The 14,997-nt window shown below is 39.5% G+C and overlaps 1 protein-coding gene across 1 annotated transcript; it reads right to left on the bottom strand.

The window, feature by feature from the left end:
• Positions 1-1,096: 1,096 nt before the first annotated feature.
• Positions 1,097-14,206, bottom strand: LOC149069300 (ornithine decarboxylase 1-like). Its single transcript, XM_089249485.1, has 11 exons — positions 14,157-14,206; positions 13,954-14,030; positions 11,966-12,062; positions 11,789-11,865; positions 8,592-8,764; positions 8,102-8,236; positions 7,834-7,999; positions 5,523-5,679; positions 3,649-3,755; positions 2,644-2,867; positions 1,097-1,343 (listed from the first exon to the last, which is right to left on the bottom strand). The coding sequence occupies exons 1-11, from the start codon at positions 14,170-14,172 to the stop codon at positions 1,181-1,183; spliced, it is 1,392 nt and encodes a 463-aa protein (XP_089105611.1). The 5' UTR covers positions 14,173-14,206; the 3' UTR covers positions 1,097-1,180.
• Between the last annotated feature and the right edge of the window lie 791 nt (positions 14,207-14,997).

The raw sequence follows: 14,997 nt of genomic DNA, 5'->3' as shown, positions 1-14,997 counted from the left end.
GTGAGGGTCCAGAACAGTGTGCAAGCAAGTGAGGGTCCAGAACAGTGTGCAAGCAAGTGAGGGGGTTCAAATTAGTGTGCAAACATGGGAGTGTCCTAAAAAGTGTGCAAGCACGTGAGGGTTCAAATTAGGGTGCGAGAATGTGAGTGAGCAAAAGAGTGACCGAGAAAGTAAGGGACAATGTAATTGAGAAACCAATGGAGTGACCTAGAGTTTGTGCAAACACGGGAGTGTCCTAGAAAGTGCGCAAGCATGTGAGGGTCCAAAACAGTGTGGAAGCATGTGAGTGACCAAAAGCGTGACTTAGAAAGATGGACCATGTCAATGAGAGGCCGAAGGAGTGACCTACAAAGTGTACAGGTATGTGAGTGAACAAAAACAACCTATGGAGTACAGGGACCATATCAATGACAGACCAAAACAGTGTGCAAGCAAGTGAGAGCCACAAACTAGCGAAAGGTTTCCCTTTTTTGGCACACTGAGTAATAAGATGCCATTAAGGTTATTTCATATATAGGGTGATTGATGACGTAAGCATCATCTAAGGCCCCCCCACCCATCATCAGAACTCAGCAAATCGGAAACCCACCTCCCCCATCCATGCTGACGTAATACTTGAATGACGCTTAGGGCCGTCCCCCCTTGTCAGAAAAAGTCAGCAAAACACTGACCCCCGTCCCCCTGTCAGCACCTTAGAATATTTCATATCTTAAAAAAGGGGTGGTTGATGACGTAAGCAACCTTCAAACATCCCCCCCCCCCATGTCATCAAAAGTCAGCAAATCCGAAACCTCCCCACTCCTCGATGCTGACGTAATACTTGAATGATCCCGTATGTGTGTTGCGCATCTGAGGTAAAGTTTGTTTCTGAGGAATACCTGTTCAAGAAGTGCTGCCATCTGTATTCCGAATACGGAACTTCACAATAGACTACCAGGAAACAACTAACAGAAATGAATGCAACTAATTCAACTACTCACCAATTTCTTTCCCATCTCTTCATCGAGACGTTCCCAAAGTTACACAACCTTCTGAAGGAGTATCGAACACACATTTTTTAAAAATAGACACACTGCGTATCGTCGCCTTAAGTATCTTCCACACCGTATTTTTATTGTTATCATCATCATTTTTTGTACATATGCATTTAAATGCAGTTTCCAAGTCCTTTCGACGAACGTCACACGGTCTGGCCATTCGGACATGCGAGGTGCTGCTCCGAATCGTCGTGTTTTCTGCAGGAGCGCTTCAGGTATTCGGATTGGAATCCAGGCTCGGATATCAACGAGTACATGTCTGCACTGGAAACTCCAGGTTGGAGGAAATTTCTGTAATCGTCGTCACTGAAACGATTTCAAGAGGAATTTAGTGTTAAAGGTGGTCACGGTGGGGGTATTTCGCGAAAAAAAAATCATTCGATTCACTTAATAATTCACTCAATCAATAGCTCTTGATCTAATTCCAGGAGCATACAGTGTACCCTCCATGCAAAGCCTCGTTTACGCGTCAAGTAGTTTAATTAATAGTTAGCGTAGGCGTCAGTGCTCCCGATTGACCCGGAAGAGTTCCGAGCCTTAGGGCCCGTTCACGTATTACGTGAGCAGATTTTTGGCCATTTTTGGACCCCTTCCCCCACTTGTAAGAAAAATTTCGTCAGCTCTGCCTAAACTCCTAACGTATATTCGGATCAGGGACGTAAGCTGGAGAAGGGATGGGATAGGCTCGTGCCCCCCCCCCAAAAAAAAGCTATTTGAAGACTCAATTTTTTTAAAGAAATTCATTGCGACCCACCCTCTAAGCCCGTGGACCAGATGTGGCCCTCTGGAGTATCTGATGTGGCCTACCACCTCAAACATAATCTTGTAATAATGAACCATAAGCAGCACATTTACAGATCACTTAATACAAATACAACGCCACAACAGCCAAAATGCCCAACGAGGTGACTGATAAAAAGATGCCCATAAAAATATGGTTGTCATATATTTCAAAAATACAGCAACCCCATTAAAAATGCAATTAAAAAAAATTATAATCAATATATACACATGATAAAATAAAACCCGTGACCCGTGGTACAATTCCAGAGTATTTAAGTGGCCCGTGGCACACTTCATAGTGGAAGACGAGCATCTTACCACTGCGCAACTCGGTCACAACTCAGGGCTATCACCATGGGTGATTAAGTACCAAGTGAGTTGTGCCGGAAGTGTAAGAGTAGGCGTGCGTATATAGTACTGTCAGATTTTTCAATGCTGCCATCTATATTTCAGCAGTGAAGTGTAATGTGTGAATATTTGCACCGTTTTGTAGGCGTGTTTCTCTCTCTGGACAGACTTTTTAATGGAGAGATCGGTTCGTATCCGTGCCTCAAAGTCGGGAACCAGAGAAAACTAACTTTAGCCGACCACCACTGTGGCACCAGTGGGCTTTGAACCCGTTACTCTGACCACTCGATCACCACAGCGGCTATTTGACAACTAAACCTAAAAATGCCCCTTAAAGTCTACATACATTTTCAAGAAATTGACTATTTACAATTTAGTCAACTACTAAACTACTTGACGCGTGTAAACGGACCTTAAATGCATGCCAACGCCACTCCTTACAATACAATAGCGTCCCCCTACGAGAAGCACTCACCTTTGAGGGAAAACCGTGCAAATGTAATACGTAGGGGTCAACGAGAACCCATTGAAGTTGCTCGACACACTGGACATGTATGCACCCATGTTGCGTATCACCATGTGATCACCTATGTCCATCTCGGGCAGAGAACACGTGCTCAAGACGCTGTCCGTGCAGCAGCAGGAACAACCCCATACCTTGGAAGGTGATTCGTGTCCCGTCTTCAGGCGTCCTTCTTTCTGTTGGAAAGAAATCGCAATTTACAGGCGTTCGAATGGCGGAGGTGAATTGACACTTAATATCAGGAGGTGCACAACCGTTTCAGTCCGCGTTCCAGAAACTTGGATAAAAGGGGCCATATGCCCCGTAATTTTCGCCCCAACGTTCTCATAAAATGCCCCGTTTTTCCCCTTATTTTCGAGGACTAGCAGTTGATTTTTAAAAATTAAGAGTTATGATTATTTTCATAACTCATAAATTATATTACTATAGTTTATATTCTAATTATCGTATAATCAATTATAACATATATATATATATATATATACTTTTTTGGCGAATTACTTTTTGACTTGCTGTTCCCACCATTTTCCGCGATTAGCAATTTTTTGAGCTGAGCAATTTCAGCGATTGTTGGTAACTTTGCTTACAATTTAAAACTTTTCCGGAGCTAAATGACAATTTTACTTGCCTTTGACGAAGGTTTTGGCTGTAATTGGCAACTTCAGTCGCCTTTGACAAATTTTGCAATCGAAATTGCCATCTTTACTCGCCTGTGGCAATTTTATGTGACTGTTAATGGCAGCTTTACTTGCCTTGACACCTTTTTTGGTGATACCCCGTATTTTTTTTTTGGAAGAAATATGGTCAGCCTGGGTACTTATTGTGTTGTGTGTATTGATACATTTCTACCAAAACAACTTTCGCGGGCCGAATAGAACCCTTTGTCGGGCCGCATTTGGCCCGCAGGTTGAAGGTTGTGCACCTCCTCCGCCTCATATGCTCGTACAAGTAACTTACGGATAGGATTTGCATGTCTGCCCCGTAGTCTCTCCAGTACCAAGGTAACGTACCGTATCGACCGTCGTTCAAGTAGTACATTATTTCGCGTTTATCATCCGAACTGCCTATAAATAATATTGTAAAATGTTTGTTGACTATATATATGTAATATATGTTGTAATATATATGTTGCTATATATATATGTAAATTTTTTACAGGGCGGGCAACGTCGCCGGGTATCAGCTAGTCTTATATATAAATGTGAAAGTATGCATGTATGCTCTTTATAAAAATCTACAGTTTTAGACCGATCGTCGCCAGATTTTGCATATATACCAAACAGGTCCGGGATTGAACCGTAGGCTACTTTAAAACTTCGTCAGAGCTGGGCAAATGTCCGAAATGGGCAAAAAAACTGTCGGGCAACAATAGTTTTGGGGCCTCAACAATTACTTTCGGAACGTTTAGTTTGGTTACCGTGGTTTCCAACAATGCGTTTCAGACGTGAATATATGCCTTTACAATGGTTTGTCACACCTTTAATTCTGTTATTATAACAGTTTATTCCTTTATAACGGTTTGTCACTTTTCCAATCCTACCAGTAATTGAAGAAAACCCGGGAAGCGCCGGGTATTTCTGCTAGCCTATATACAGGGTGTCCTATAAGTGATAATGCGGCCTTTATCTCAACCGCCCATCTTAGAGGTATAGTTTCAATTTAAAAAATGCTTAAAAGGCGTTTGAATAATATTCGCTGCCCAAGTTGGACGTATGACGTCGCTAACAACAGAGAACAACAACTACGACGACAAAACTGGGAATAAAAATGTTGAACGTCAACTGATGAACTCAATGCCTGCCTCAAATCATCAACACTCTGGCACGAAGCTAAAAAATTATCATTATCCACCAACATGCGAGTTCAACTGCAAAATGACTCAGCACTGCTATCATTTTCACATCAGTTGATCAAACTTGGCAATGGAAGAATTCCCGTAGACCCAAGCACTGAACTGATAACGTTCCCAAATGGATTTTGCCAGTTCTTATATATATAAACTCAGTTCAAGAACTTGCAGACAAAGTCTTCCCAAACATTCAACAAAATCACCAAAACCATGAGTGGCTTTGTGAGAAAGCGATTCTGGCATCGAAAAAAATCCTAAAAAATATTCCGGGAGACTCCACATCTTACAAATCGGTTGACACAGACACAGCGCAGACAGTTCTGTGTCCTGCAGAATTTCTGAACTCTTTGGATATTCCGGGTGTGCCACCACACAACTTGACCCTCAAAGTCGGAGCACCTATAATGATTTTAAGAAATTTGGAGATACCGATACTCTGCAATGGCAACAGACTCTGCGTGAAGAAATTGCACAATTACATCATTGAAGCAACGATTCTAACTGAATGTGCTGGAGAAGAACACGTCTTCATTCCCCGTACCCCAATTATCACTGAAGAAATGCCATTCACTTTCAAGCGATTACAGTTCCCGATTCGTTTAGCTTTTGCCATGACAATCAACAAAGCGCAAGGCCAGTCGTTAGCAGTGGCAGGTATCAACTTACTTGAGCCCTGTTTTTCACACGGACACCTTTCCGTCTCCTGTTCGCGTGTTGGTAATCCTAAAAATTTGTACATCTACACACCAGATGGACAAACAAAAATATTGTGTATCCACAAGCGATTGCCTGAAGTTTTTAATTAAAATATTTAAAAATGAAAGCAATTTTTTCTTACTTAATGCAGAAATATTTTGATTAAGAAATAATTAATAAGCTATATATATGTAAATTTTTTACAGGGCGGGCAACGTCGCCGGGTATCAGCTAGTAGAGAGTAAAACAAAAAAATGTAATTGGTTTCAAATAACTAAATACATACTGTCGGAACTTTGTGAAGTCATTTTCCTGCCAATGACGGTTACGCAAAGCGTCGAAGCGGAATTGACCATGTAGTTTCCCGGCTCGGCGATTACTTGAAGCGTTTCATCTGCTTGCGGGAAATTTTCTTCTATACCCTCGCGGATTTCCTTGCTCATCTAGGATCAGAAATAACGATGTAAAAGAAACACATTTGTATTTAAAATTTACCACTTCAAATTTTCGCGTGCCGCCACCTATAATATAGTTTTCGAGCAACGGAACATATATAATATCATCTATGTGTTGCAGTGTGATACCGTGCAACACTGGTAAACTGGAGTCAGGGCAGCAACTAATATATTGGGCCCCCTCCACTACTACTTTACGCCTACTGTCACCCGGTCCTGTTGGGGGGTAATCACGAGCTTTAAACTTCAAGCTCGTAAGAGCTTCATGAAAGCTCTTACTTTGAACAAGGAAAAGCCAAGGTAATCATTGCAATATTGTCACGAATCGGCAGAGATGTGGCTTAAGGGGTGTATGCACTGTATCTTATTTCAGTTGGCACCCCCTTTACTTCTTTACCACACAACTCCGGTCATACCGCCGTACACCAATTTACTACCGTTAGAGTAAGTCGGAAATGGAGGCACTATCGTATGGTGCTCGTGTCAGATTCGTCGGAAAAGAAAAAAAAAAAGCTTTTTATCGATGTTCTGTTCTCAGGATCGAACCAACGGACGAACATTTCTGTGGTGTATGGTCAGAACATCAACTTCAAAATCACATTTTTGAGATATAAGCATTTTCATTGTCATTTAAAAATCAAAAATAAAGCATACGCACAAATACAAATGAGAATATACATCAGCATGTTGTTTATCCGTACGCACGTATTTTGTGCATTTATCTCACTTATAATTAGTTATAATTAGCAAGACTTACTACTAGATCAAAAAGCCATTTTTTGGAGACATCATGTTCTGACTAAACACCCCAGATTTTACAACTGCACCACTCGGGCCCTCTACTAGATCAGCTGGGAAAAACATGTTTTTTGACGCTTAACCCCCCCCCCCCGCGTAATGCAGACTGACTTTTGAGGAATGTGAGGTCAAAGAAATTGGACTAGAATAGGAGTAGGATGGCAAAACTATAAATTTGTCTCTACCTAAAGAGCGAGGAACTAGGTCAGTGAGTGACCTCGAGATTTTTTGAAAACATGGAAGTAACTAAAACTGGCATAGAGACCAAGAGACAAAGTTAGTGAGCGACCAAAGGAGTGGCATCGAGAGTTTGTAAGAATGTGTGACCAAAATAGTGACCTAACGAGAAGGATTAAGTCGGTAAGTGACCAAAACAATGACTTGGATTATTTCAAGCATGTGAATGACCAAAAGAGTGACCGAGAGAGTATGTGAACATGGGAATGACTAGTGACCTGGAGAATTTTAAGCATGGAGGAACATTGGAAACGGGTGGAGGTTATAGTGCTTTGTTGCAGTAAAAAACAAAGTCCCTCCCCCCACCCTTGAGTAAATCCTACATACAACTGTGCATGAGAATGATCTGATCTGACCTAGAGGGCGACGGATGAGGTCAATGTTCAACCCAAAGAGTGATGAAGAAAGTATAGAAGCATGTAAGTGACCAAATGAGGGACTGAGACAGATGAGTATTTATAGAGACGGAAGCCAAGAAAGAGGGCCCAGAGGGACGAATTTCAAAAATGTGTGGTCAAGGGAATTTGACTGTAATGGTGGTAGGGCGGCAAAACCGTAAATTTTCCTCTAGCCAGTATCACTTCCAGTTTGGAAGGTAGAAAGCAGCAGACAGTCACACTCGTCAAACAAAAACCTTAAACAAAAAAACACATTTACACATTAGTTTCGTGATCAGCACTTTCCGGTTTTGGACCAATTAGTTAAGAACGTTTACAAAATGCGTTGATAATATTTTCCAACTCAAAACTCCGGACGTCAGTATTTGGCAAGGTGGCCGAGTGGCATGGTGGTAAGATGCTCGTCTACCATCGTGAAGGTTGTTGTCAGGGTCCCGGGTTCGAACCCAAGGGAGGATATAGATAGGATATTTTCCCAAACGAACTTGAGGCGACTACCGATATACACAGCACCTTCACTTCCAACCCATCTCACTAATGGCAGTAAATTGCGATATGGCCAGAGTTGGTGTTTGGTGAAGTAGTAGTATTTGGCAAGATGTTCAACTCGATTCATTTGCGGGTACGAATCACTAACTCACTATATAAATTATATGAACACACCATTAACGCCCAAGAAAAAGTTTCATGGATTACGATGAGCACTCACTTCGTCGAATAGTTCGTACGTTCCCAGGTGACCAGGGAATCCGCCGCCAATGTCCAACACATTGAAATGGAAGCCCAAATGTTCGGCGGCATCGAAGATACCTCTCGCTATTCGCATGGCCTTTCGGAACGCCGATGCTTCGATGCACATGCTTCCGACGTGAAACCTGCAATGCATATAGAAAATGTTTTTAAAAGAATAAATGAAAATTTCAGATATGCCTATGTATATGCCAGAGAATTTATAAAAAGATTAAAGCATAACTTACGCAACTCCTACGACGTTCAGGTCCAGTTTCCGAGCAACTCTCAACAACTCCTCGCTTTCGTCTTGATCGCAACCGAATTTCTCACTCAATTGAAACTTGGCTTCCACGTTTGGGATGCGGAACCTCAGAAGTAACCTACATTAAAGAAAGGACCAGTGATGTCACCATTGAATATGGGTTTTTTTTTTCAATGTCTTTATATATTGCATGTACCAATCTTGCCCTATCATGAACACAAAAATAAAATTCGATCTCGTAGCACCTTCCCATTATTATACACATGCGTCCACAGTCCTTGTGGACGCATGTCTATAATATACTGGATGACTATCAGAACAGAATTTTATTTATTTCGTCGTTTCCCAACCCAATGAGGCGGCCTGACGACTTATAAATAGTCTTTCTGAGGCGTTGGGGAGAAGAAAAAAGACTTTGTACATGTATGCGTAAAGCATGAGTGCGTATCAAAACGAAGTAGCAGTAATAATACCTGGCCGACGGGAAATATTTCTTGATTTTGTGAAGCTCGTTCTCACTGTCGAAAGTCATGAGGTCGACTCCTTTCTTGGAGGCGAACACTAAATGAGAAATGAACTTCTGTGGATGGGCGAAAACGATGTCGTTCGAGGTGGCACCACATGACATGACCATTTCGATCTCCGCCTGCACACAACAATCAGCATTAATTATTATGAATGGAAAAAGTATACGTGAGTGAATGCATTATTTCTCAATGAGGGTTGTTTCTTTAACAGCTTCAACACATTACTGTAGAAATGCCACGCATCTGAGTCAGACAATTTTTGTTTATGCCAGTCATAGACATACGATCATAGCACATCATGGTTTTATATTATATCTATAATGTCAATATTCTTCAACTTTTTTTTCATTCGCACTGGTGAAATTAAGTGAAAAACTTTGGAGATCATATTAAACGAGAGAAATAACTTACAAGCGTGGAAAAAATAATTTTTATTTGAGTTTGGACCTCTGCTGCCGGCTATCAACAAAAAAAAGCTTTACGGAAAATTCACCACCACGAAATTCAATGGACGGAAAATTGACCGACGACAGTTCGAACAGTTCGATTCGAGTCAGTGATCAAAGAATTACCGAGTTAGTCAGTTAGTAAATGATACAGTAGTTAGTGAGTGAGTGACACAGAGTGGTTAGAGTGTTTATAAGTGAGCAAACTAATGACTGAGTGTCGTAGAGACAAAGTGAACTAGTGAGTGAATGATATGATGAGTAGTGACCTATAGTGAGCGAGTGAGTAATAGAGGAAGCGTCCCCGTGAATGAGTAATAGAATGAACTACCTAATAATTGACTGAGTGACTTGGTAAGTGAGTGAGCGAGAGTAGGCTAGCTCCAAGTGACGGACTCGTTTCGCTCATACATTCACTCACTCGTTCATTTACCCTATCGATCATTCATTCACTCGCTCATTCAGTCACGTCGAACTGATGTCGGTGCATTTTCCTCAGTGAGTCTTCCAAGCGATTAATCCTTCATTCGGTGAATTTTCCGGACACGAAAAAGAAACCCTATCTCTTCTATTATAATACTTGTATTAAAACTAGCTGTCGATTCAATATCGCTGCGCAGCATGAAACTAAATAATATATGGTATGATACTAGTATATACCTTTCATGCGCTATACGTAGTACCTTTTATGCTTGCTTCAGGATGTCAGTAATTACTTTTTTGTACCGAATATGAATAGAACGTGAATTTAATGGAAAAAGGTATTTTGCGGCAGAAAACCCACTATGATGTGCTATTTTGTTTTCATTTTTATTTTATTCTTTTCAAATGGCAGCAGGAGGTTCTAAGGCGTAACAATAGTGCAATTCTTTTATTATAAATGCGAAAATCATCGTTGCGCTGGGACACCTGCCGTCACCTATCAAAACGAAAACAAACGAAATTGTTACAGTTGTATAAGTAAAATTGGGTGTTGGTTTCTAACCAGTTTTCCGCATATTTACCCGGAATTCCCACGGACCAGAAACGGTTTCAAACCTGAGGTTAAACAAGACTGGTGCAAACTACATTGTTGCCATGTCTGCATTTGCATGGCATTTATGCAGCAGTGTTGGCGTTGGAAAGTCTTTTTATTCTGGAATAACTCGCGATCCGTTCATTATAGAAGCATACTTCCAATTGAAAAAAGTATGCAAATAATGTGTTGACCTCAGATACGTTATTCATATTGCAAGGGTTTTTCTTTTCTCTCTCTCTCTCTATGGTTATAAAAAACATTAACTTTCTATTCGGTCATCTTGTCCTATAAACCCAATTAGAAAGTTGTTTTCCTGTCTCTAATGATCCAAACTAAAAGATTTCATGTTTTTAAGTGCAATACTCGCTGAGATATCTGAATTCGAAAGCACTGAATATGAAGGAGAGAATCGCATAAACCAGCGTTTCTGAAACTATGGTTCGCGGCGCAGAGGTGGTCCGCAACGATGGCACACGTGGTCCGCAAAGAGACTTGATAATTCAATTCTGAATAAAAAATATTCCATTGTTTTCATTTATAATGAACGGTATCCATATTGAGTTCAAACGAAAATTGCATATTCTTACCTCATCAGGTAAAAGAGTGGGGAATTTTGAACCCAAATAGGGGACATCGCAAATTGTATCCAAAAGTTTAAATTTACGATAAACGCTCCAATTACTACTAAAATGGGCGAAGAGTCCCAAGAAAGATAACCATGTTCTATTGAGAAAAATAAGGGAAACTCTGATCTTAAATTAGGTAAAATATATGGGGCGTTGCCAATTGTCATCAAAAACATTGTCATAAGTCTTCAAAATCTCCCCAGTTGTAGTTAAAATCACTGAAAAATTCAAGAAAAAATGCGTTGAACTTGACAGATATGTGAGATGAATATTTGTATATATAGCTACAATTTATTACTGTAAGTATGGAAACGCTGTTCAATCAAGATTTCAGTAAACATCACCAATTCAAATAAGCATCGCTGAAAAACGGGCCGGATTTATAAAAAAATTCAAAGCAACTAAAAATACAGGAACGTCCCGTAATACGGGATACACACGACCTCTTGTCGTGATTTTACTTTTTTTTGAGTTGAGAAAGTTTGAGAAACGCTGGTATAAACTAACGGACACGCTCATTTTACGGCTCTCATATGCTGTTCTTTTCCAATTTTTCTTCGTCTCCGAATTTGAATACCTCTCTTGGAGACGTGGAAACTTTATATTGCTGGCCTCTGGAGAAACAGACCAAAGAACTCTCTAGATAGGTTTTTTTCAGTGTAGAGGGTGATCAGACAAAAGTTAAGTTCTTTACTTTCATAATTTTACAACCCCTTGCAATATAAATAACGTATCTCAAATCTACACCTTATTTGGATGCTTTTTCTAATTGGAAGTATTCCTCTCTAGGGTCAACGATTCACCAGTTATTCCAGGCATAATATTATCAGGGCCGTCTTCAGAGCATTATGAACCCCCAGGCCAAGTGGTTTTTCCGAGGCCCCACCAGATAAATTCTAGAAAATTTCAACCAAATCTAATTTTTGTGAGGCCCCCTGGAACGTGCCGGGGGGGGGGTCCATGCGTTAAGACGGCACTGATTATTATTATTCCAAATTTTCTAAGCACTCTATAAAAAAAACCGCAAAATTTAATTTATTTTTTAGGACTTACCTTACTTGCGCAATCGAAACCAGCACCTAATCCTTGCAATAATTTTATAAGTATTGGTTCTGAGTTGGCCTTGACCGCTGCGAATTTAAATACACGATATATTCATTAGAAAATTGAAACAATGCGTTACATACGAGAAAGATAAGTATAACGCGCGATAAAACTCAAAACTTTTACCATAAAATGGACGGATTCGGGGCAGTTTCTGTTTCCACAAGTGGAATTTTCCGATGACATCACCGAGATCACACACGAAAAATGGTTCATCCCTGGTCTGAGAATGTAATTATCTTATTTATTTACTGATTAAAAAAAACACAAACTATACAGGCTAAAGCCCGGTTACAGATTGCAAATATGAACACAAGATAAAATAAAAACATACGTATATATAAAATAAAAATAAGACAAAAATTTAAAAATATACATCATCATTATTACAGTGCAACCTCCCTTAACGGACACTTTTCTGTTCCCCGGTCCCGTGTAATGGGGGCTTCAATGTATTTCGCTCCCCCTTAGCGGGCATTCTCGATAGCGGACAGTAAAATCAGGCAAACTAATTTTTTTTTCCAAACTAACTTGTGAATTTATGTTCATAAATCGAGAATTTATCATATCCAACGATGATTATGTATAATCCCCAGCTCGTATTGGTAAACATGATAATCCATCAATTAATTACTTGAGTGACTTGATTAACTGAACATAACTATGGTCTAGGATGCTGATTTCGAATAATAATGTTTGGTTTTATTTGCACATGTAGATGCGGGTGAAGAAAGAAAACATAACTGATAATGTTGTTTATGAACGTTTATTTCTTCTTCACACTTATTTTGGTTAAATTTTTATTGCAAAACATGTTTAATGCACGTGATGTCAATGAAAGTAGTATAAACGAGATTCTACTGTGCATCGGACCTCCCCAATAGCGGACACTCCCCGTTAGCGGACAAAAGTTTTGTTCCCACGGGTGTCCGTTATCGAGAGGTTCTACTGTATTGCATCTTAGAAATCGTTACAAACGAGAATTTTTTACATTTGAACGATATGGAGGAACATAAAAAAATATTTTACGGCTTCTGAGGTTGATTCGAGGGCAATAAAAAGTACTGAAGTTACTACACGAAAGTGAATAATCTTTTACAAAAAAAAATCTGGTAAGGGCTCTGAGACGGTGAATTTCAAGTGAATCATAATTGAACGATGAGCGAAGTATTTTGTTTGATAATTGATGGTTATATCACTGATTTTTCTTAAAATACACATAGCGGAAAAACCAGATTTGAACATGTTCAATTTTAAATATATTAAATAAGTAACACGTATTCCAAAACGGATCGAACGTAGGAGTTGAGAAGCAACGATACAGTTTGAACATTGTGAAAAAGCTTATGCTATTATGAATTTCAAAACCAAGAATTCCGGATGCTTTAGATGCAATATAATTATATATTGGTTAAACGAAAAAGATCAGCGAAATAATAGACTTAAATTCTTCACACAATCAACCCTTTGAAGAAATCGACCATCAATAAATACTGTAATCATATATATGTGGAGAATGCATCCTACTATAGGTATTAAACTTACACTCATCCATGTTTAAGTACAACTCATTATTTACACAACATAAATTAATAGATTCTTGTAACTGAGCAGCGTCATCGACATTATGAAAAACATGAAATTCTTTTACATCACCAGCAAACGATAAGCATTTAGTATCAATACAATCAGGTAAATCATTTATAAGTAAAATAAAAAGTGAGGGACTCAAAATTGACCCCTGGGGAACACCAGAATAACATGGACGACAAGAGGATTTACAACCATTAAAAATCGCTCCCAGTAAGGTATGAAACTTAATCCACTTCAGCAGATGTTCAAAAAAGCCCCGACCCCCTGATCTTCTCAAGAAGAAGAATATGATTGATTGAATCAAAAGCCTTATAGAAATCGGTATAAAAAACATGAATTTGCTGCATATTGGCAGCAGATCTATAACTTGAGAAAATTCAACTAGATTAGTTAATGAAGACTCCTTGGCAAGTGACACATGCCGACAACTAGAACAAAATAATAATGAATATATCAATAACAATTGCACCATACAAATGATAAAGAGATCAACAGTCATACTCTCCAAAGCATTTACTTACGGAATCGGAATTGATTTCATTGATGGTATCCATGACCGACACTTCGCTGGTAACGACGAGCTTCGGAGTCGCCATTGCTTTGATTAGAAGAATGTGATAATAAATACGAGATTTTCAGATTTCACAAACAAATTCTTCAAAACTTATGATGACCTGATAGGACAGGGATAACCGAATCATATGCCAAAATCAGCCATAAATACCTGAGCCTAGGCGCATTTACGTTTGTCACGTCACGATTATATGTTTTTCTCTTCTGACATATTACATGTGTTATCTCTCCAAGAAAAAGAATTTTACCTTCAGAGATAACGTAAGATATCGGTCACCATGTTTAAAGTGAGATAAACTGGGGGGGGGGGATATGGAGACAAGTTTTACACGCTGTCCGGAGAAGGAGAGATAAGAAGTATTTTTCTCTCGGGAAGCGGGAACATGTTAACAGTACGTGTCAAGATAATCTCTTACGTAATTGCGCAAGATTCTCGTCATTTTATGTGCTTTCATATAAGACGATAAGTCTAGACAAATCATTATCTCTTACTTATCAATTTTGTTATTAATTACTTCTGAAACGATTTATTTATACTGCCTGAATATCTGAATGTATACATTTTTCAAATGTTTCCCGTCATATAAAACCCTCTGTAGGAAGTGCCCCTCACTCACTTTTCATCAGAGAACCATTCATTCAGAAAGTCAGCCTGTTGACTCTTTAAGCGGCATTGACGACATATCTCGCCTTCTCAAAGGCCTCTTATTTTAGTATTGTCGAGAACGGATATTTTATGAAGTTACACCCCCCCCCCTCAGTTTGCACCTGCTGAGAATCGGAAGGAAGCTTACTTCATTGAAAACGATATGCCATTTTGAAGATGGGTTTAGTGATTTCTGCTGTGCGTCTTAAAGAGGTTCAATAGAGGTGAACTAATGTGTAGGATCGAAAACATTTGGACCAAGAATGATCGCCTCAGAAAACAAAAGATTACGGCTTAGGACGCTGTTGCACCAGCGAATTTTGATTAGTTGTGGTAAATACAGTAA

Source organism: Pholcus phalangioides, unplaced genomic scaffold (assembly GCF_987345545.1).
Source record: "Pholcus phalangioides strain wild (caught in Gottingen) unplaced genomic scaffold, Ppha-v1.0 ptg000022l_1, whole genome shotgun sequence".
NCBI classification, from domain to species: Eukaryota; Metazoa; Arthropoda; class Arachnida; order Araneae; family Pholcidae; genus Pholcus; species Pholcus phalangioides.
The sequence above is the reverse complement of the archived record's forward strand: the minus strand, read 5'-3'. Positions and strand labels throughout refer to the sequence as shown.